At 36.3% G+C, this 25,180-nt stretch overlaps 1 protein-coding gene and 1 non-coding gene across 3 annotated transcripts in view; both read right to left on the bottom strand.

The window, feature by feature from the left end:
* The window catches only part of actr8 (actin related protein 8), a 29,756-nt gene extending 4,741 nt beyond the window's left edge, over positions 1–25,015 (bottom strand). For both annotated transcript variants that reach the window (XM_062057908.1, XM_062057915.1), the window contains exons 1-10: positions 24,740–25,015; positions 15,984–16,154; positions 15,789–15,899; positions 10,846–10,950; positions 10,593–10,766; positions 7,465–7,558; positions 7,273–7,405; positions 4,454–4,607; positions 2,677–2,772; positions 2,467–2,607 (exon numbers count right to left, since the gene is read on the bottom strand). In XM_062057908.1, the coding sequence (XP_061913892.1) occupies positions 2,467–2,607; positions 2,677–2,772; positions 4,454–4,607; positions 7,273–7,405; positions 7,465–7,558; positions 10,593–10,766; positions 10,846–10,950; positions 15,789–15,899; positions 15,984–16,154; positions 24,740–24,865 (1,305 nt within the window). In that variant the 5' untranslated portion in view covers positions 24,866–25,015. The remainder of the gene's footprint in view (positions 1–2,466; positions 2,608–2,676; positions 2,773–4,453; positions 4,608–7,272; positions 7,406–7,464; positions 7,559–10,592; positions 10,767–10,845; positions 10,951–15,788; positions 15,900–15,983; positions 16,155–24,739) is intronic.
* Positions 24,502–24,575, bottom strand: trnai-aau (transfer RNA isoleucine (anticodon AAU)). The gene has a single exon. It is a non-coding gene; the product is annotated as a tRNA-Ile (tRNA).
* Positions 25,016–25,180: the final 165 nt, after the last annotated feature.

Below are 25,180 nucleotides of genomic sequence, written 5' to 3'. Positions count from 1 at the left end.
ATGTCCAGCAAGAAAGGTAAGACCATAATAATGTTTTTTTTATTAAATGTGCTTTTTTGTGTGCTACAGTTGTGTAAAGAATGCTGGTATGAGCTTTTAAACATAACCCGTTAACTGCTGCCAATCACATGGTGAATAAGATACTATTTAGGGTTCATATGTTTGTAAATCTGACTGTGATGATGCAGTGCCTCACCAGACATTAACCTCACCGCATGCCACTGATATATATATATATATATATATATACCGTAATTTCCGGACTATAAGCCGCACCTGACTATAAGCCGCACCAGCTAAATTTAGGGGAAAATACAGATTGCTCCATATATAAGCCGCACCCGACTATAAGCCGCAGGGTTTTGATGTGTAATTACCATAGTATATAGGGGTTCCTGCTACCACGGAGGGGATTGTCGGGACAGAGATGACTGTTTGGGAACGCAAAACGTCCCATTTATTAACAATAAATCTTTCAATCATTCAATCAAACTTTCACATCTTTGACATGGCGAACAGCATTCGTGCAGAGTACAAATAATACAACGGTGCAAAGTAATACAAAGTGCTCGCCTGTACGTTATCAAAATAACCAGCCTACCGGTATATGAAAAGTCAGTCTTTAATCATTGTGTCATCGTCTTCCTCCTGCGTACTAAAACCACCGAAATCCTCTTCGTCGGTGTCGGAGAAGAACAGGCCGTAAATAAGCCGCACCGTTGTATAAGCCGCAGGGACCAGAACGAGGGGGAAAAGTAGCGGCTTATAGTCCGGAAATTACGGTATATATAAAATGTAAATATATATATATATACATATATATATATATATATACATATTATATATGTATATATACATACATATATATATATATAGACGTATATACATATATATATACGTATGTACATATATATATATATATATATATATATATATATATATATATACACACACACACATATATATATACGTATATATATATATATATATATATATATATATATACGTATATACATACAGTATATATATATGTGTGTGTGTGTGGGTGTATATATATATATACATATATATATATATATATATATACACACATGTATATATATATATATATATATATATATATATATATACGTATATACATACAGTATATATATATGTGTGTGTGTGGGTGTATATATATATACATATATATATATATATATATACACACATGTATATATATATATATATATATATATATATATATATATATATATATATATATATATATACATACAGTATATATATATATGTGTGTGTGTGGGTGTATATATATATATACATATATATATATATATACACACATATATATATATATATATATATATATATATATATATATATATATATATGTGCATGTATATACATATTATATATGTATATATACATACAAACATATATATATATATATATAGACGTATATATATACGTATGTACATATATATATATATATATATATATATATATATATATATACACGTGTGTGTGTTTATATATATATATATATATATATATATATATATATATATATATATATATATATATATATATATATATATATATACACACACACGTATATATATACGTATATACATATATATATATATACATACGTATATACATATGTGTGTGTATATATATATATATATATATATATATATATATATATATATATATATATATATATATATATACCGTAATTTCCGGACTATAAGCCGCTACTTTTTCCCCCCGTTCTGGTCCCTGCGGCTTATACAAGGGTGCGGCTTATTTACGGCCTGTTCTTCTCCGACACCGACGAAGAGGATTTCGGTGGTTTTAGTACGCAGGAGGAAGACGATGACACAATGATTAAAGACTGACTTTTCATATACCGGTAGGCTGGTTATTTTGATAACGTACAGGCGAGCACTTTGTATTACTTTGCACCGTTGTATTATTTGTACTCTGCACGAATGCTGTTCGCCATGTCAAAGATGTGAAAGTTTGATTGAATGATTGAAAGATTTATTGTTAATAAATGGGACGCTTTGCGTTCCCAAACAGTCATCTCTGTCCCGACAATCCCCTCCGTGGTAGCAGGAACCCCTATATACTACGGTAATTACACATCAAAACCCTGCGGCTTATAGTCGGGTGCGGCTTATATATGGAGCAATCTGTATTTTCCCCTAAATTTAGCTGGTGCGGCTTATAGTCAGGTGCGGCTTATAGTCCGGAAATTACGGTATATATGTTATATATATATGTATATCACTACCAGGTGTGGGCTGGTATTGGATCAGTGCATCACTACAGGTGTGGGCTGGTATGGTATCAGTGCATCACTACCAGGTGTGGGCTGGTATGGGATCAGTGCATCACTACCAGGTGTGGGCTGGTATGGGATCAGTGCATCACTACTTTGATGCTTCTGAGCTCTCTGACCTGGTCTTGTTTGCTGTGCGTGGCCAGTAAGTAGAGCTCATCATGAGGGTCCTCGGGGTGGCCTTGGGAACGGTACTGCAGTGATGTCATCTTCTGACCCACGATGCCAAAGGTGCTGGGGTAGAAAAGTCCCATGGGAGCCTTTTTCATGGGAGGGAAATCAGAGCATTGTCACACGTGTAGAGAGTGACACGGACTTGATTAGAGTACCTGGAGTTTCTCGTCTCCTAGGCGGACCTGGTAGAGAAGAGCCGGTGCATCTGGGAAACGTGTTTGGAATTCATGATCTTGTAGTCCAGATATGTCCTGGTAGGGAAACATTTGTAGGTAAACACCTTATTTTCTTACTTAGCATGCTAACGCTAATAGGCTAGCTATATTTTATTTTTTTTTTAAATTTTACACCAGTGTACTATATTGGTACTTGATGGATGCTACCTGTAAGCATACTAATGCTAGTAGGCCATATTTTTTCAAAGAACATTTTATAGGTATTACACCAGTGTCATATGCTAGTCTTTGATGTATGCCAATGTTAGCATGCTACCATTTTAAACACGTTTTTCAGGTATACATCGCAAAGTAAAATATTTTGGTACGTGATGCGTGCTACCTATTAGGATGCTAACGCTAGCAGGCTAGCTTTTTTTAAATTTTTTATAAAACTTTATAGGTGTAAATGTTGGTACTTGATGTATGCTACCTGTTATAATGCTAACGCTAAAATGTAACACATTTTTCAGGTTTATATTGCAAAGTAATATATTTTGGTAACTCCAGTTAGTAATTTAGCATGCTAGCTTTTTTTATTTATTTTTATTTTTAGCTAATTTAACAGGTATACACCTTTGTGTCAAATATTTTGGTACTAGACAAATGCTATCTGTTATAATGCTAATGCTAGTAGGCTAGATTTTTGTCAAATTTTATGGGTATACACCAGTGTCATATTTTGGTAATTGAAGTATGCTAACATTAGCATGCTAGCATTTAAAAAATGGTTTAGGTATACATCACAAGGTAATATAATTTGGTACCTGACACATGCTACAGTTAGTAGTTTAGCATGCTAGCTTTTTTTAAAAGCTAATTTAGCAGGTATACACTTCAGTTCAGTAAATATCACAGGGAAATATATTTTGGTACTTGATGCATTGTACAGTTAGTAGTTTAGCATGCTATCTTTTTTTTTTTAAAGCTAACTTAGCAGGTATACACTTCAGTTTCAAATATTTTGTGACTTGACGAATGCTACCTGTTATAATGCTAACGCCAGTAGGCTAGCTTTTTAGAAAATTTTACAGGTATACACCAGTGTCATAATTATGTTGGTATCTGATGTATGCTAACGTTAGCATGCTAGTATTCAAAACAATTTTTTTATGTATACAGCACTGAGTTATATATTTTGGTACTTGACGCATGCTACAGTTAGTAGTTTAGCATGCTAGCTTTTTGTTTTAGCAGGTGTACACTTCAGTGTTAAATATTTTGTGACTTGACAAACGCCACCTGTTATAATGCTATCGCGATTAAGCTAGCTTTTTTTTTTTATGGTTACACACCAGTGTCATATTTTAGTACTTGATGCACGCTAACGTGAGCATGCTAGCATTTGTAACAAATTATTTAGATATACATCGCAGAGTAATATATTTTGGTGCTTGACGCACTTAGTATTTTAGCATGCTATATACCTCGGTGCCATACATTTTGGTATTTCACTAACGCTGACTATTAGCATGTTAGCAAAGTATTGTTAGCATGCTAGCTTTTTTAGTTCATATTTTTCGTTACTTGAGGCTATCCGGCGAGTTAGGCATTTCAGTTAGGGTTTCCTTCGTCTGCATTCACGCAAAATTTCTACTGAAATGTTGTAATTCTTTGAAAAAATCTATACAGCTTTTAAGGGTGAAAGCAACCAAAATGGCCCCCACATCCTTGTCAGTGTGTGGCCCTCAGGGGGCCCCTCAGGTGGAAGGTTGACCTGGTCCAGGTGGCAGAGTGTCTCTTTGATGTGTTGCAGCAGCTGACAGTCCAGCCTGTTGGACAGCTGACAGTCTCTGTAGGGAAAGCCTGCCCTCTGCAGGAGCCAGAAGAAGATGCGAGTCACGTCCGAGCCGCCGTACGCCAAAGACAACCTGGCAGGGGACGCTCACATTATTCGTTTCAATTCAATCCCATGACATCAGAGTCATTCATTTGAGTTTGGTTTAGATGGAGAAAAGATGTTTAAAAAGTAATATAATATTGCCAATTGTTATTAATATACTTCATTAGGTAGATATTGACAACATCCTGTGTGAAGAATTCAGTGTACAAAAATTCGGTGTATTAAAATTCAGTGACAGATAATTAAGTGTTTTAGAATTCAGTGTAAAGATGAAAAAATTCAGTGTAAAAACAGTGTAAATACAATTCAGTGTAAAAATTAAAGTGTAAGAACAGGGCAAAAAAATTTAGTGTCAAAAAATTACGTGTATTGGAATTCAGCGTAAAAAAAATTCAGTGTATAAAAAAAATCAGTGGAAAAACAGTGGGGAAAAAAAAGTGTAATAAAATCCAATGTAAAAAAAATGATGTGTCAGATAATTAAGTGTATTAAAATTCTGTGTAAAAAACAGTGTAAACATTTCAGAAATTCTGTGTAAAAACAGTGCAAAACAATTCAGTGTAAAAAAATCTATTTACAGAAATTCTGTGTAATAAAATTCAGTGTCTAAAAATTCCGTGTATACAAATTCAGTGTACAAATGTCAGAAATCCATTGTAAAAACAGTGTAAAAAATGATGTGTATTAAAATTCAGTGAAAAAAAAATGCAGCGTCAAAATTTAAAAAATTCAGTGTACAAAACCGCAGCGTCAAAATTTTGCGTATTAAAATTCAATGTCAAAAATTCAGTTTAAAAAAATTAAGTGTGTTAAAATTCGCTGTAAAAAATGGAGTTTACTCAAATTCAGTGTAATAAAATTCAGTGTACAAAAATCCTGTGTATAAAAAAAAATCAGTGTAAAAATTTAAAAAAAAAATTCTGTAAACTTTTTTTTTTCCAATTCAGTTTAAAAAAATGTCCGGGCATAAAAATATGATGTGAAAAATTTAAATGTAAACATTTCAGTTCAAAAAAATTACGTGTATTAAAATTCGGTGTAAAAATTCAGTTTAAAAAAATTACGTGAATAGAAATTCAGTGTAAAAAATTCAGTTTGAAAAAAATTACGTGTATTAAAAATCGGTGTAAAAAAAAATCAGTGTATTAAAATTTTGTGTAAAAATTTAAAAAAATTCTGTTTAACATTTTTTTTTAATTCAGTTTAAAAAATGATAAGTAATAATTTAATGTGAAAAAAATTCCATGTAAACATTTCTAAAATTCTGTTTATAAAAATTCAGTGACAGAAAATGAAGTGTAATAAAATTCAGTGTAAAAAATTAAGTTTAAAAAAATTAAGTGTATTAAAATCCTGTGTAAAAAATTCAGTTTACAAAAAATTCATTGCAATAAAATTCTGTGTATAAAAAAATCAGTGTAAAAATTTCAGTGTATGAAAATTTTGTGTATAAAATTCAGTGTAAAAATTTTCAAAAGTTCAGTTTAACCATTTTTTTTTCAGATTTTGTTTACAAAGGTCAGAATATAAAAATTTAATGTGAAAAAATTAAGTGTAAAAATGTTTTAAATTCAGTGTATGAAAATTTAGTGTCCGAAAATTAAGTGTATTAAAATTCAGTGTAAAAAAAAAATCTGTGTAAAAAATTAAATTTATAAAAATTCAGTGACCGAAAATTAAGTGTATTAAAATTCAGTGTAAAAAAAAAAAAATCTGTGTAAAAATTCCGTTTAAAAAAATTAAGTGTATTCAAATTTGGTGTAAAAAAATAACATTTACAAAAATTCAGTGTACAAAAAGTCAGTGTATTAAAATGTTGTGGATAAAAATTCGGTGTAAAAATCTCAGTTTAAATTTTTTTTCTCAATTCAGTTTAAAAAAATGTCAGAGTATAATAATTTGATGTGAAAAAATTCAGTGTAAACATTTCTAAAATTGAGTGTATAAAAATTCAGTGTCTGAAAATTAAGTGTATTAAAATTCAGTTTAAAAAATTTGGTGTAAATATTCCGTTTACAAAAATTAAGTATATTTAAATTCAGTGTAAAAAATTCTGTTTTAAAAAAAATCAGTGTATTAAAATTTTGTGTATAAAAATTCAGTTGAACATTTTTTTTTTCAAATCAGGTTTAAAAAAATGTCAGAGTATAATAATTTGATGTGAAAAAATTCAGTGTAAAAATTTCTAAAATTCAGTGTATAAAAATTCAGTGACAGAAAATTAAGTGTATTAAACGTCATTGTAAAAAAAAAATTATGTTTAAAAATAAATCAGTGTAAAAAATTAAGTTTAAAAAAATTAAGTGTATTAAAATCGGTGTAAAAAATTAAGTTTACAAAAATTCAGTGTACAAAAATCAGTGTAAAAATGTCAGTGTATTCAAATTTTGTGTATAAAAATTCAGTGTACATTTTTTTCTAAAATTCTGTTTTAAACATCCATCCATCCAACATGTCAGAGTGTAATAATTTGATGTGAAAAAAGTCAGTGTAGAAATGACAAAAATTCAGTGTATAAAAATTCAATGTCCGAAAATTAAGTGTATAAACATTCAGTGTAAAATAAATCAGTGTATAAAAATTCAGTGTATTAAATTTGAGTGTACAAAAAGTAGATATGTGTTGTTTGAAGAAGACAGTGTAGCCATGACACGTCACAAACTTGCCAATGCTAGAAAATTCCACATCCTGACCTGGAGTTCCTATGTGAGACTCCGTCCTCCACACAGCACAGACTGGTCTTCTGGTCTCCCACGTCCACCACGCAGGCGCTGCTCAGCCCGCTGCCGAAGGTGGCGCACACGGACTCTTGGTGCACGATGAGCGCTGAGCACACACAGGACCAGAGTCAGGATGTGGAGGTGTTAGCGGCGCCATGGCAGTACCTGAGAAGCCCAGGTTGAGAAGCAGCATGGAGACCAGCTCCTTGACGTGCTGCCTGTTGTAGATGTCAGGCACCAGCAGGATGCATCTGTAATACTGAACACACAGCATCCATACGCCCAGAAATATATGTCAACAGTTTTTCAGAAAGCACCAGCAGAACTTGCAATGTTTTTTTCCAACAACATTGAATCAAATTCAGTTTTTTTTATTTTATCTGTTATTAACGTTAAGTGTTCCTTGTAACAAATATATGTTGATGTTTTACTCCTTTTATACTGTGCAGACTTAAAAGTAGATACCACATGGCAGTGAAAGCACATGCTGTAAATTCCGGACTATAAGACGCTACTTTTTTTCTTCACTTGGATCCCTGCGGCTTATAAAACGGTGCGGCTAATTTACAGATTATTCTACGCTGACGGCCATAATGTAAATCGTTAATAACAACCAAACAAGCAGAAACACTGAAAAGGTGTGTTATTGTTTGTGCTAAAGCGCCATCAGCTGCTGCAGTGCCCTTCCATTTAGTGCTTTCAACCGGAAGTAGAAGTGTCCTTCCATCTTCTAAGTCGTCCATAGCGTTTCCACTCGTATGGATTTCTTATTCATCAGTCCGAGCAACGTTCGTAAATTTTACAATATAACTAAAACAGTTCTTACTTACTAAACCGTCTAAAGTGTGATGTCTGTAGGAGTGTTTTCATGCATATTTGTACCTTCATGCTAGCATTGTTAGCATTAGCTAATATGCTAACACGTTTACAAGTGTCTGTATTAGTATTATTAACTTACAATGGCATTCTTTTTGTATTGCTTAAGTTTCACAAATTCCTCAGTAAATTTACCAAAACGTCACAGTGAAGTTATTGAGTCTGGTTAGCTGATTGGAGAGCTAGCTTGCGCAGCTAGTGGGTTCCATGATGATGACTTCTGTTTTGTTTGATCAACCATTTTACTGCCCTGTTACCAGTGTACTATGTTGGTACTTGATATTTTGGTACTTGATGTATGCTAACGTTAGCATGCTAGCATTTAAAACATGTTTTAGTTATACATCACAGTCCTTTCATCTTGTAAGTCATCCATAGCGTTTCCACTCATATGGATTTCTTATTCATCACTCCGAGCAACGTTCATACATTTTACAATATAACTAAAACAATTCTTACTAACTAAACTGTCTAATGTGTGATGTCTGTAGGAGTGTTTTCATGCATATTTGTACGTTCATGCTAGCGTCGTTAGCATTAACTAATATGCTAACACATTTACGAGCGTGTGTGTTAGTATGAACTTACAATGGCAATCTTTTTGTATTGTTTCAGTTTCGTAAATTCACCAAAACGTCACCGTGGAGTTATTGAGTCTGTTTAGCTGATTGGAGAGCTAGCTTGCGCAGCTACTGGGTCCATGACGATGACTTCTGTTTTGTTTGATCAGCTGTTTTACTGCCCTGTTACAGACACCGTTTAGAAAAAATTAAGGTATGTAAATAAACATTTACAAAATATTTCTGTGTAAATAACCCATTTCACAATGTATACATCTGCGGCTTATAGTCCGGTGCGGATAACATAGAGTAAAACAATTGTTTTTCTAAAATGTATTGGATGCGTACAACGTTTTCTGGTTTTGAGTGTACACCATTTTTTTTAGTCGGAAGTCCTCCACACTCTTAATACATGAGGTCTGCAGAAGTGGCGTTACAATGTATACCGCCACCTACTGTACAGAGTTGTAACAACATGCTACATTTACATGCACTCCCGTTAGAATGTGTGTATAACAGGTAGCTTTGCGGCGGTCTTAATGTATTTGTTGCAAGCCTACGGAACTTAATTTGTGTCTTTATTACAAAAGCTTTTTTCACACTGAATTTATAGAACTGAATTTTTTGCGTTTGAATTTTGTGAACTCCTTTTTTTTTTTTTACATCAAATTACGCCGAGAATTTTGTTGAAATTTTTTTGTGTGTGTGTTTTAAAAATTCAGTCTAAAAATTATGTGTATTAAAATTCAGTTAAAAATTTCAGTGAATAAAAATTAAGTGTATAAAACAATTTGTGTACAAAATCAAGTGTATTAAAATTCAGTGTAAAAAAAATTGTGTATAAAAATTCAGTGTAATAAAATGTGTATAGAAATTCCGTGTAATAAAATTTAGCCTATAAAAATTTAATGTAAAAACTTTCAAAAATTCCGTTTAAAAAAATCAGTGAATAAAAATGTACTGCATGAAAATTAATTGTATTAAAATTCAGTGTAAAAAAATCTGTGTATAAAAATTCAGTGTAATAACATTTAGCCTATAAAAATTCAATGTAAAAACTTTTAAAAATTAAGTTTAAAAAATCAGTGAATAAAAATTTTGTGTAGAAAAAATTAGTACATGAAAATTAAATGTGATAAAATTCAGCGTAAGAAAAAATTGTATGTAATAAAATTTGTTGTATAAAAATTCAGTTTAAATAATCAGTGAAAAAAAATTTAGTGTATGAAAATTTAGTGTACGTAAATTAAGTGTATTAAAATTCAGCGTAAAAAAAAATCAGTGTAATAAAATTGAGTGTAAAAAATGCAGTGTAATAAAAGTTATTGTATAAACATTTAGTGTAAAAAAAAACTTAGTTAAAAAAAATTAAGTGTATAAAAATTTTGTGTACAAAATTAAGCGTATTAAAATTCAGTAAAAAAAATGTGTAAAAAATTCAGTGTAATAAAATTTAGCCTATAAAAATTATATGTAAAACTTTCAAAAATTCAGTTTAAAAAAATCAGTGAATACAAATTCAATCTATAAAAATTCAGTGTTAAAAAAAAGCTTTTGACACAAATCACCCTCCATACGGGCCAACGTAAATACCTCAAAACTGTAAGGTGTGGTGAGTCTACCTACAGAAAGTGAAAACTGAAGAAAATATGGAGTCTTTTTCTGCAGTTTTTACTCTTCTAGGAAGAATGCTTCCGTGGGAAACTTAGTTCATTTGTGAGATGAGAGTGGGCAGGGATGCAAACAAAAAGGAGTAACATAAAGTTGGACAAATACTTATATAATTAATCAATTAAAATAATTTAAATGTCTCTCTGTGAGTCCAATAAAGGATTCAAACAAGAGCATCGTCCATACCTTTAAGTCTTTGAGGGGGATCTCCAGGTTCTTTTGAATGACATGAGTCCAAATGGTCTCAAGGTCGGCCAGGACAGCCGTCAGTGACCCTCCGGGGCCGGCGTGCACGTTGAGCTGACCTCTCACCACAGGCCAGTGGACGTCGTAACAGTCTGTGGGCTTTACGTACAGCGCCTGCAAGACCACGGCGGGGGGATAGCGAGGCGCAGACAGTGAGGGGGAAGCCAAACGTGCAGTTTCTCGCCGTACTGACCTCCTCTCCCACCAGGTGAGGCGGCTGCTGAGCCGTGTTGGTCCACTTGACCCTGGAGCTGCTGTCCAGCACGGCAGGACGGATCTGACAGTTGTACGCTCTCGCCTACGACAATGATATTTTTAAAAAATGAGCCGATTACCATAACTGTACTGTCTAGTTGTCCTATCTTGTTTTCCTATTACAATTTAGTCTCAATTGCAATGCAGTTGCACTCCCAGGACATGAGATGGCACTACTGTACATTCTATGGCATGTTGTCGCACTCGGAAGGAGCTGAATGTGTTACATTGCGCCCTACAAAGTGTTTATACTAGGGCTGCACGATTTTGAGGGGAAAAAAACTAATTTCGATTTTTGTTTTCATAATTTTTAATTTTATACATAAAAATGCATAAACTGCCATTCAACATATTACAGTCCCAAAGTGCCTCATCTTACAAACCCAAAACCAGTGAAGTTGGCACGTTGTGTAAATGGCAAATAAAAACAGAATACAATGATTTGCAAATCCTTTTCAACTTATATTCAATTGAATAGACTGCAAAGACAAAATACTTAACGTTTGAACTAAGAAACTTTGTTATTTTTTTCACAAATATTAGCTCATTTGGAATTTGATGCCTGCAACATGTTTCAAAAAAGCTGGCACAAAAGGCAAAAAAGACTGAGAAAGTTGAGGAATGCTCATCAAACACTTATTTGGAACATCCCACAGGTGAACAGGCTAATTGGGAACAGTTGGGTGCCATGATTGGGTATAAAAGCAGCTTCCATGAAATGCTCAGTCATTCACAAACAAGGATGGGGCGAGGGTCACCACTTTGTCAACAAATGCGTGAGCAAATTGTTTAAGAACAACATTTCTCAACCGGCTATTGCAAGGAATTTAGGGATTTCACTATCTACGGTCCATAATATCATCAAGAGGTTCAGAGAATCTGGAGAAATCACTGCACGGAGCATTGAATGCCCGTGACCTTCGATCTCCTCAGGCGGTACTGAATCAAAAAGCGACATCAGTGTGTAAAGGATATCACTACATGGGCTCAGGAACACTTCAGAAAACCACTGTCAGTAACTACAGTTGGTCGCTACATCTGTAAGTGCAAGTTAAAACTCTACTTTGCAAGGCCAAAGCCATTTATCAACAACACGCAGAAACGCTTCGCTGGGCTCGAGCTCATCTAAGTTGGACTGATGCAAAGTGTAATAGTGTTCTGTGGTCTGATGAGTCCACATTTAAAATTGTTTTTGGAAACTGTGGACGTCGTGTCTTCCGGACCAGAGAGGAAAAGAACCATCCGGACTGTTATAGGCGCAAAGTTGAAAAGCCAGCCCCTGCGATGGTATGGGGGTGTATTAGTGCCCAAGGCATGGGTAACTTACACATCTGTGAAGGCACCACTAATGCTGAAAGGTACATACAGGTTTTGGAGCAACATACCTGTATGTTGCCATCCAAGCAACGTTATCATGACGCCGCTGCTTATTTCAGCAAGACAATGGCAAGCCACGTGTTACAACAGCGTGGCTTCATAGTAAAAGAGTGCGGGTACTAGACTGGCCTGCCTGTAGTCCAGACCTGTCTCCCATTGAAAATGTGTGGCTCAATATGAAGCCTAAAATACCGGAGACCTACCGGAGATGAATAACGGAGACCCCGGACTGTTGAACAACTTAAAGGCCTAATGAAAGCCACTACTACCGACCACGCAGTCTGATAGTTTATATATCAATGATGAAATCTTAACATTGCAACACATGCCAATACGGCCGGGTTAACTTATAAAGTGACATTTAAAATTTCCCGGGAAATATCCGGCTGAAACGTCGCGGTATGATGACGTATGCGCGTGACGTAGTCAGTTTAACGGAAGTTATGGTACCCCGTAGAATCCTATACAAAAAGCTCTGTTTTCATTTCATAATTCCACAGTATTCTGGACATCTTTTGCAATTTGTTTAATGAACAATGAAGGCTGCAAAGAAGACAGTTGTAGGTGGGATCGGTGTATTAGCAGCGGACTACAGCAACACAACCAGGAGGACTTTGTTGGAGAGCAGACGCGCTAGCCGGCGACCTCACCTTGACTTCCTACGTCTCCGGGCCGCCAAACGCATCGGGTGAAGTCCTTCGTCCTTCCGCCGATTGCTGGAACGCAGGTGAGCACGGGTGTTGATGAGCAGATGAGGGCTGGCTGGCGTAGGTGGAGAGCTAATGTTTTTAGCATAGCTCTGTGCGGTCCGGTTGCTAAGTTGCTAAGTTAGCTTCAATGGCGTCGCTAGCACAGCATTGTTAACCTTCGCCAGCCTGGAAAGCATTAACCGTGTATTTACATGTCCACGGTTTAATAGTATTGTTGATTTTCTATCTATCCTTCCAGTCAGGGGTTTATTTTTTTTGTTTCTATATGCAGTTAAAGCACGATGCTATTACGTTAGCTCGTAGCTAAAGCGTTTCACCGATGTATTGTCGTGGAGATAAAAGGCACTGAATGTCCATTTCGCGTTCTCGACTCTCATTTTCAAGAGGATATAGTATCCGAGGTGGTTTAAAATACAAATCCGTGATCCACAATAGAAAAAGGAGAGAGTGTGGAATCCAATGAGCCAGCTTGTACCTAAGTTACGGTCAGAGCGAAAAAAAATATGTATTTCACTCCATTCTAGTCCGTCAGTACGTTCCTCGTCCACAAATCTTTCATCCTGGCTCAAATTAATGGGGTAATGGTCCGAATCGCTCTAGCTGCGTTGAAAACAATAGGAAAATATGAGGGAGTGAACAACTGACAACGTCACGCTACTTCCGGTAGGGGCAAGGTTTTTTTTTATCAGAGACCAAAAGTTGCGAACTTTATCGACGTTGTTCTATACTAAATCCTTTCAGCAAAAATATGGCAATATCGCAAAATGATCAAGTATGACACATAGGATGGATCTGCTATTCCCGTTTAAATAAAAAAATGTCATTTCAGTAGGCCTTTAAGCTGTACATCAAGCAAGAATGGGAAAGAATTCCACTTCAAAAATTGGTCTCGTCAGTTCCCAAACGTTTACGGAGTGTTGTTAAAAGGAAAGGCCATGTAACATAGTGGTAAAAATGCCCCTTTGACAACTTTTTTGCAATGTGTTGCTGCCATTAAATTCTAAGTTAATGATTATTTACAAAAAACAATTACCTTTCTCAGTGTGAACATTAAATATCTTGTCTTTGCAGTCTATACAATTGAATATAAGTTGAAAAGGATTTGCAAATCATTGTATTCTGTTTTTATTTACACAACGTGCCAACTTCCCTGGTTTTGGGTTTTGTAAAATAACGTGCAATGATTTACATTAAAAATGTTTGTCTTAATGCAGACAGACTCAGAGCTTTTGTCCACACCATGCTCTTCAACTGAAGAAATAACCGATAAAAACTGCAGTGTTTATAATGTAATGTTATTATAACTAGGGCTGCAACAACTAATCGATTAAATCGATTAAAATCTATTATAAAAATAGTTGGCGATTAATTTAGTCATCGATTCGTTGGATCTACGCTATGCGCATGCGCATGCGCAGAGGCAATTATTATTATTATTTTTTATTTTTATAAACCTTTATTTATAAACTGCAACATGTACAAACAGCTGAGATACAATAATCAAAATAAGTATGGTGCCAGTATGCTGTTTTTTTTCCAATAAAATACTGGAAAGGATAGAAATGTAGTTTGTCTCCATTATCCGATTATTAATCGATTAATCGAAGTAATAATCGGCAGATTAATCGATTATCAAATTAATCGTTAGTTGCAGCCCTAATTATAACATATAATAATAATACAAGTAATTATTTAAAAGGATGTAAACTTTTGTTTCTTAGTACAGTAAAAGTGTTTACCATTTTGTTTACCAGACATTGATTTTAATTAATTATTATTGTCTGAGCAATGACAGTTTTAAAGAAAATAAACAGCCTGCTTCGCAGCTTTGTGTTGTTCGAGTCAACATTGGAACATTTTCTTGTTACATTTCACCTGTTTACTCTTTCATTCCACTTTTTTATGTTTTTTTTGGTTTGATAGTATTTTTTTAATGTGCCACGGGCCGTTAAAAACTTACCTGCGGGCCACAAATGGCCCCCGGGCCGCACTTTGGGCAATGCTCGTAGCAGAATTAAGCCTTTATAAGGAATACATTGCAGATTATGCTAATTATATGAGGATGTCATGTTGACCGCACCCCTAATTTAAACAAATTCAGTTAAAAAAATGTGTTAATAAAAATTAAGTATATAAAAATGTAGTGCACGAAAATTAAGTTTATTAATGTTCAGTGTAAAAAATTCTGTGTAATAAAATTTGGTGTATAAAATTTCACTGTAAAAAAAGAATCACTATACACAAATTATATCTATAAAAATTTAGTTAAAACAAAAAGCTTTTGACATAAATTAACCTACATACGGGCCAAATATGACAGACATCACATTATATGTCAAAGTCAGTGGGCAAAGCCTAACACCTGACTGGCGAGTCCACTCGTCCGTGGAACTTCGACCAGAGAAGCGGAGGATTTCTGTTCCGTGTCTTGTTCCAAAGTGCAGGGGAACATCTCCTAAAAAAGTAAGAATTTAACCTCCTTGGCCGCCATGTTTTGAAGTGGCTTCTGACCAAACTAACCATTGGACTGGAGCCCTGTTAGCCCCGCCCACTGACTCTGACACATGTAATAATCAATTCACGAAACGCTGCCGAACAGGTTGATGAAATAAATAACTACATAAATGATAATTAAATAGGAAATAACCAAATGAATATTAAAATAAATAATAATTCAATTTATGTTTACATTTAAGTAACTCATTAAAGATGTATTTATTTATTTCATACTGTCCAATTTGACTCGCTATATGATTGGCTCTCAGAAGATTGTCGCACATTTCTTGGCACACACCTGCTCCGCAGACACCGGCGTCCTCCTCACGCCGTTGGACATCTTCCTGGACCAAATGGCCTGCTCCACCATTTTGAGCCCGTTCTGCCTCTGCTCGTTGCTCTCCGCTTTCTGTCAGGGGGCAGGCGACAGGACGCAATGCGGTGAAAACGTCAGGAGGCCAGCGAATGCTTGGAGGGCGACAACGTGACGCACGTTTAGACCTTCCCGCAGCAGCCAGGCGTCTTCGTATCTGGGCTGGCCGCTCTGCTTGTGCCGGCGCGCTATCACGTGCGGGACGGCCACGGGGAGGTTGTCTGTCGCTCGGCCGATGCGCAGCGTCCTTGAGCCGGGGTGGATGACGATGATGAAGTTGCTCTGTATTTGCTGTAAAAGAGCAGAAAGGCACGGGAGGACTTTTGCGGTCATCGTACACAAGGGTGTTCCATACGTTCATTTACTTGTGGCGGCCTGCTACACACAATCACATTCCACAAAACACTGACTACGTTATGTGTTTCCACGCAGTTTGGTGATTACATGTTAACTTTAACATGCCTGTTAGTAAAAATCTATGGTTTAAGTCAGGGGTGTCCAAACATTTTTGCCCTGCATTGGGCTAAGACAATTTGGTCGAGGGCCCGTGTGTGTGTGTACATTATCTTAATATAGAGGATATCAAATAAATAATTAATATAATTGGATATTAAAGGCCTACTGAAATGATTTTTTTTATTTAAACGGTGATAGCAGATCCATTCTATGTGTCATACTTGATCATTTCGCGATATTGCCATATTTTTGCTGAAAGGATTTAGTATAGAACAATGACGATAAAGTTCGCAACTTTTGGTCGCTGATAAAAAAAAGCCTTGCCTGTACCGGAAGTAGCGTGACGTCACAGGAGGAAGGATTCCTCACAATTCCCCGTTGTTTACAATGGAGCGAGAGAGATTCAGACCGAGAAAGCGACGATTACCCCATTAATTTGAGCGAGGATGAAAGATTTGTGGATGAGGAACGTTAGAGTGAAGGACTAGAGAGGCAGTGCAGGGTGTATCTTTTTTCGCTCTGACCGTAACTTAGGTACAGGTCTCATTGGATTTCACACTTTCTCCTTTTTCTATTGTGGATCACGGATTTGTATTTTAAACCACCTCGGATACTATATCCTCTTGAAAATGAGAGTCGAGAACGCGAAATGGACATTCACAGTGACTTTTATCTCCACGACAATACATCGTTGACGCACTTTAGCTACGGAGCTAACGTGATAGCATCGGGCTCAAATGCAGATAGAAACAAAATTAAAAAAAACCCTGACTGGAAGGATAGACAGAAGATCAACAATACTATTAAACCATGAACATGTAAATACACGGTTAATCATTTCCAGCTTGGCGAAGCTTAACAATTGAAGCTAACTACGGAGCGGCGGCGGCGGGCGTTGTAGCTTTCGACGACACCCCGGCCGCCAGCAGAGTCGGCAAGAAACATATATTTCCCCAAAGTTACGTACGTGACATGCACATAGCGACATGCACATAGCGACACGCACGTACGGGCAAGCGATCAAATGTTTGGAAGCCAAAGCTGTACTCACGGTAGTGCGTCTTGTATCCAGCTCAAACACAACACAACCTCCTGATTGTGTTGCTGTAGTCCGCCGCTAATACACCGATCGCACCTACAACTTTCTTATTTGCAGTCTCCATTGTCCATTAAACAAATTGCAAAAGATTCACCAACACAGATGTCCAGAATACTGTGGAATTTTGCGATGAAAACAGAGCTGTTTGTATTGTGATACAATGTGTCCGAATACTTCCGTTTCAACCATTGACGTCACGCGCAAACGTCATCATACATAGACGTTTCCAACCGGAAGTTTAGCGGGAAATTTTAAATTGCACTTTATAAGTTAACCCGGCCGTATTGGCATGTTTTGCAATGTTAAGATTTCATCATTGATATATAAACTATCAGACTGCGTGGTCGGTAGTAGTGGGTTTCAGTAGGCCTTTAAGAGTATGTGAAAGTTCGACTCCCACCTTGTTTACTTCCTGGTCCTCATTTCGGAGCATAAACAGGAATATGTGTGTGTGGACATATTATTTGAATATAATGGGTATATAATTATTAATTAATATAATTGGATATTAAGAGTATGTGAACGTTCGTCCCGGCCCTCACTTCGGAGCATAAACATGAATACATGTGTGAACTTATTCTCTTAATATAATGGATGTATAATTACTAATTAATATAATTGGATATTAAGAGTATGCGAAAGTTTGTCCCGGTCCTCACTTAGGAGCGAAAACAGGAATACGTGTGTGAACTTATTCTCTTAATATAAAGGATGCATAATTATTAATTAATATAATTGGATGTTAAAGAGTATGTGAAAGTTCGACTCCTACTTTGTTTACTTCCCGGTCCTGACTTCGGAGCATAAACACGAATCTGTGTGTGTACATATAATCCCAATATAATGGATGTATAATGAATAATTATGATGATTGGATATTAAGAGGATGTGAAAGTTCAACTCCCACCTTGTTTACTTCAGAGGGTCATAAACACTGCCATGAAGATCACTGGCTGCTCTCTCCCCACCCTAGATGAACTGTACAGTGCCAAGTGCCTCAAAAAGGCCCAAAACATCATAAGGCATCCATCTCACCCTGGACATAAACTTTTTGAACTGCTGCCCTCAGGCAGAAGATGCAGGACAATAAAATGCCGGACAAACAAGTTCAAGAACACTTTCTACCCGAGAGCAATAGTGTTTTTTTATTTTGATCTTTTTATCTTAGAACCAATGTTCTTATGTTTTTTATGTGTCATCTATGAATTTGCACTAAATGGGTTTGCTTGCAATTTCGTTGTACAATGTAAATAATGATCTATTATATTCTAATATATTCTTTTAGTAGTAAGTAAACAAACAAAGACTCCTACTTAGTCTGCTGACGCATGCAGTAACATATTGTGTCATTTATTATTTTGTCAACATTATGAGGGACAAACTGTAAAAATTGATTATTAATCTACTTGTTCATTTACTGTTAATATTTGCTTATTTTATGTTTTAACATGCTCTATCTACACTTCTGTTCAAATGTAATAATCACTTATTCTTCTGTCGTTTGATACTTTACATTAGTTTTGGTTGATACCACACATTTAGGTATCAATCCGATACCAAGTAGTTACAGGATCATACATTGGTCATATTCAAAGTCCGCATGTGTCCGGGGACGTATTTACTGAGTTTATAAACATAATATACATTTTAAAAAAAGGAAAAAAGATTTTGTGATGATAAAAAATACTGATGTAATCATAGTAGTATTGACTAGATACACTCCTGTACTTGGTATCATTACAGTGGATGTCAGGTGTAGATCCACCCATGGCGTTTGTTTACATTGTGACGCCGGTGAGCTATTGTATCCTCCTACAGTGTGTAGTGAAGCATGTTTAGCTATTACTCGTCCTCCAGTGATAATGGTACTTGTAAGAAACTCACTTTATTTGTCGCCATGGAGGCTAGGATTAGTGATTTAGAAGTAGCTAAAACACTACCAACTGCGGATGGATGTTAGCTGCTAGCTAGCTAGCCATGTCTTAAAGCACCTCTTCCTGAGGGCGTTTCAGTGTTATAACTTCACCTTTATCTTGAGTTTTTAGACCAAAATACGTCCATTCTCCCTTTTCTGTTTACACACTGTGTCTGCTTGTAAGTACTCCATGTGTGTGAACATGCTCCTCTGCTCGTAAAACCAGCAATGTCACGACGAGGTGATGACGCGCCGTCATGCCTGTAAAAAAAAAAAAAAAGGCGAACCGGTACTTTTCAAACAGAGTATAGTACCGTTTTTGATTCGTTAGTAGCGTGATACTATACTAGTACCGGTATACCGTACAACCCTAGTAGGGAATACCAATGAAACAATCTCAAGTTCAGGGAGGGCATAATTTATATAAACCAGGGGTGTACAAAGTGCAGCCGGTGTTACATTGTAGCAGTAAAATAAGCCGCAACAATTGAAAAATACAGCAAAACGATGATCATATAACAAGAAAGATTCATTGATACTATGGTTGTACGGTATACCGGTATTAGTATAGTATATACTAATGAATCATATTCGGTTCAATACCGCCTCTAAAAAGTACCGGTCCCGCACCCCTGTCGTCGTCACGTCGTGTCATTGCTGGTTTTACAAGCAGAGGAGCATGTTGGGCAGTGCACACACATTGAGTACTTACAAGCAGACACAGTGTGTCGACAGAAAAGGGAGAATGGATGCATTTTCGTCTAAAAACTAACGATAGAGGTGAAGTTATAACCGACATTCCTGCTCACACGCTCTCTGCGCACAGCAAGTCTATGCTGCACACAAAATCAAATCCCATCTGAACTATAAACAAAATAAACCGATAACGATTTGTTCTGTATGATTATGCAATGCAAATGTGAGGAACGGGCGACGGCAAGCGGCCACAACAGAGAAAAAAATGTTTGTCGACACTGTTAAATTATTACGTCTGTAGAGACGCTTTATTGAGCAAAACTGTTTGTCGGCCGCAACCACAACAAAAATATAGTAAAAAAAAAACTTCTCTCCCTGCTGGCCTGGGAACGCCTCAGGATCCCCCGGGAGGAGCTGGACGAAGTGGCTGGGGAGAGGGAAGGCTGGGCTTCCTTGCTTAGGCTGCTGCCCCCGCGACCCGGAAGAAGATGGATGGATGGATAGCAAAACTGGTCATTGTCTGCTGTACAAACCAGGGTTAAACCAACTCTTTGTCATCTGTCATATCAACAGCAGCCGTCTCACACTTGCACCAACACACGCACTCACCGCCCTTCGCCAGTGATGCATTTACGGCCACACAAAAAGTCGGACAACTCCAACCCCACACACAGTGTCAATTCCAGATCGTTACACTCTGACTCCCCAAACAGATGTGCTTATTCTACTGTCATTTATTAAGAATGCTCATTTGTCATATGAATATTAATCATGGAAAGCTGTTCCAGAAATGCTAATAAAACGACATATTAAGCAGAACTAAATGTGATCTCTGAAAGAGGTACAAATTATTTCCAAAGCTGGACCCCCAACGAGACATAAAACACTACAGCACACAGCTCATGAAAAACAAGATCGTATTTGTTATATTACTTTAAGTGGGCCAAATCACTTATATTAGAAAAAAATGTAATGAAAGTGACATTCGATTATTCAAATAAAACATTTAACTTGTTATTAAGTCAGCTTGGGGACAGGTGTGCTGCTGGTGTAGCCACAGTGTACACGTCTGATGTTGCCACATGTGCTCCACTGAATGCTCAGGAAGTTTTTGTGTTATTAACAGTGTTGGGTTAGTTACTGAAAACCAGTAACTAGTTACAGTTACTAGTTACTTTAGTTCAAAAGTAACTCAGTTACTAACTCAGTTACTTACACCAAAAAGTAATGCGTTACTGTGAAAAGTAGCAATTTAGTTACCGGTACTTCTTTTTTTCTTGTTTTTTTTTAAGCTCCCTTTAATGCCCTTTTAGCCTTCATTTCAGTACTGTTATTGCACTGGAGAATAATACAATCTGTTGATCAGCGCTATGATTTTTCAAAATGGGGTCCCAGGGACCCCATCAAGTCATAAAAATGGGGTCCTACAGTAAATTTTTGGGGTCCCACTTTTTTGAAAGCATTTTGAAAAAAAAAAAGATAAACGTATGCATTATCCTGTTGTATCTCACATTCTATATTGTGTTTTGGAAAAAGGTTGTCATAAACGTTACTTAATTCATTAAAAATAATAATAAAAAAAGAAAATACATTTGTATACATATGTAAATGTATTCAGTTATAAACATTCATTCACTTTCTTCTTTCCTTCATGGATCTAAACTTTACCGCTGCTGGTAGTTGTTTCTATGTTTTTATTTAATAAAATGCAGGTGTATTTATTTCAGTATAAAAGTGTAAAAAGTGTTTGGCTTGGGTCATGAAATGATGATAATGGTGTGCCAGGGCATACATACATTTTATATTCAACGCTTAAATCTCTGGAGTCTGCGTCAACTTCAGATCTATCCCTCATTTCAAAATATTTCAGTTTTTTTTATGTTGTTTTTTTGTGTGTTTGTTTTACGACCTTATTTGTCAAACAAAACTATGTTTTTAATGGCAAACACACAAAATATGCAAAATCTTCCACCAAAAATATTTTTCAAAGTGGAATATTTGATGTGAAGTAATCGGAACCTTGGATAGGTCAATAATTCATAATAACATTGATTTTGATTCAATATTATGTTTTGAGCAATAACAGTTAGAAAGAAATTGATTAACGTGGACCCCGCGACTTAAACAAGTTGAAAAACTTATTTGGGTGTTACCATTTAGTGGTCAATTGTAGGGAATATGTACTTCACTGTGCAATCTACTAATAAAAGTCTCAATCAATCAATCCACTCCCTCGCTCTCTTGCTCTTTCTGTCTCTGCTCCTCCCTCACGAATGCTGCTGCGTGCGCACAATTTTTTTTTTTTAACCCCTTCTTTACCCTGAACGTACATTAAAAATACACACAACCCTAACTCAAAATGCCGGACATTTGAGGCATTTAAGAAACTCCGCCCGGACAGCCACGCAAAAGAAGACATGTCCGGGGAAAAGAGGACGCATGGTCAGTCTAGAATATCTCCATGTTAAGAAACTCGGCTTCAGCTGCACCATGATGTCTTGTTAGTAAAAACAGACACGCCACCCCCCTCCCCTCCCCACACCCACACCCACACCCACACAGCGCCTCTTCTCTTATCCCCGTTGAGACACAGGAAGAATCAGAAGGACGACACTGCAACTCTCCAATAAAACACACTCAGATCTTCTGTTTTTAGCCGATACTACATAAAAAATAACGTAAAATAACGCAGTAACGCATCATGTAGTAACGGTAACTGAGTTACTGAATATAAAAAATAACGCGTCAGATTACTAGTTACCGCCGAAACTAACGGCGTTGCAGTAACACGTTACAATAACCAACACTGGTTATTAACAATTAGCAATATATACTGAAACGCCCTCAGGAAGAGGTGCTTTAAGACATAGCTAGCTAGCGGTTAAAGTCCATCCGCAGTCTGCAGTGTTTTAGCTACTTCTAAATCACTAATCCTCGCATCCATGGCGACAAATAAAGTAAGGTTCTTACAGGTACTATTATCACTGGAGGACCAGGAATAGCTAAACATGCTTCACACCGTAGCTAACCGGCGTCAAAATTTAAACAAACGCTATTGGTGGATCTACACCTGACATCCACTGTAATGATACCAAGTACAGGAGCGTATGTAGTCGATACTACTATGATTACGTCGATATTTTTTGGCATCACATCTTCTTTAGTTCTTTTTAAACGTATACTATGCTTATAACTCAGGAAATATGTCCCTGGACACATGAGGACTTTGAATATGACCAATGTAAGATCCTGTAACTACTTGGTATCGGATCGATACCCAAATTTGTGGTATCATCCAAAACTAATGTAAAGTATCAAACAACAGAAGAATAAGTGATTATTACATTTTAACAGAAGTGTAGATAGAACATGTTAAAAGAAAAACTAACCAGATATTAACAGTAAATGAACAAGTAGATTAATAATCAATTTTCTACCACTTGTCCTTAATAATGTTGACAAAATAATAGAATGATAAATGACACAATATGTTACTGCATACGTCAGCAGACTAATTAGGAGCCTTTGTTTGTTCACTTACTACTAAAAGACAAGTTGTCTAGTATGTTCACTATTTTATTTAAGGACAAACTTGCAATGAGAAACATATGTTTAATGTACCCTAAGATTTTTTTTGTTAAAATAAAGACAATAATGCAATTTTTTGTGGTCCCCTTTATGAAGAAAAGTAGCGAAAAGTAGCGATAAGAATCTAAATAATTTTGGTACCGGTGTTGTTCCGAAATCTGTTACCCATCGGAATTTGTAACTCCAGGGGGCGATGTTCCCATGGCGTTTGTTTGATGGTTAAACGGCAAGCCCAAATAGGAGGAGAAGAAGAACGCTCGCGTAAATGGCGTAAACTATCCTTAATGCTGAAATGTCAGTTGTCAGAATTTCCTCTTTAATAAATTACACATATTCTGGAAATCAATGACTTACTTTCATTATAGTATGAGTCCATTGTATCAGCTGTTGATTCTCTCTCACACACACATACATTTTCCGGATTAAAAGCTATCATGGAATGAAACGTCAGTTGTCTGAAATTCTGACAACTGACGTTTCAGCATTAAGGATAGTTTACGCCATTTTCGCGATACAATGGACTCATACTATAATGAAAGTAAGTCATTGATTTCCAGAATATGTGTAATTTATTAATGCTGAAATTCTGACAACTGACGTTTCAGCATTAAGGATAGTTTACGCCATTTACGCAAGCGTTCTTCTTCTCCTCTTCCTTGGGCTTGCCGTTTAACCATCAAACAAACGCCATGGGAACATCGCCCCCTGGAGTTACAAATTCCGATGGGTAACAGATTTCGGTACAACACCGGTACCAAAATATTAGTATCAGGACAACACTAGTTGATACTAATAAAGACTAGTCTTAAAATATTTCTACAGCATTATTCAGCCTGCTGAAGGGCAATATTTTACCTCCATAAAAAGTTATTGACAAAAGGAAGTGGCCCGTACGGGGATCGAACCCGCGACCTTGGCGTTATTAGCACCACGCTCTAACCAACTGAGCTAACCGGCCGTGGGAATCTCACCACTTAGGAAATACTAAACGGACGAATCGTTACGTTGCACGCACAGCAATTATGTGACTTTAAAATGAAACTTAGTTTTAAAATTACACAGTAGATTATTTTAAACAAGACAATGCTGCAAAGGGGAAATAACTGTACATATTTAACAAACCTCCTGGAGAGGATCCGGGACAGTCGGCGGCGCGATGGGTCTTTTCACCCCTCGCTGCTCCTTCTCCTTCTCTTTGTCTCGCTCTTTTTCTTTTCCGTTATCCTGCTCCTTTTCCGCCTGCGTCATGGCCTCTGTCGACCAAGTTGGCGTAACTGCCTTCACCAGTAAGCTAAAGCGCGGATTTAAACTGCCTTACTCCGAAAAACGCACGACGTGGTGATGGCAGCGGATGAAGTTACTTCCGTGTTTGGTCACGTGATATAAAATAAGCCACACCTCCCCGAACTGGGCAAATTAGTATACGGCTGGACCTCCTTTTAAAACAGCAAACGTTATCAAACAACATAAACACAAAAAAATAAAATTAACATGTTTTAAAATATATATATACATATTCAAATACATCCCTCGAAGTAAAATGTTGCCACAATCTAAATGGAA

This window comes from Entelurus aequoreus, linkage group LG01 (genome assembly GCF_033978785.1).
Source record: "Entelurus aequoreus isolate RoL-2023_Sb linkage group LG01, RoL_Eaeq_v1.1, whole genome shotgun sequence".
NCBI lineage: Eukaryota > Metazoa > Chordata > Actinopteri > Syngnathiformes > Syngnathidae > Entelurus > Entelurus aequoreus.
This window is presented reverse-complemented; position numbering and strand designations above follow the sequence as displayed.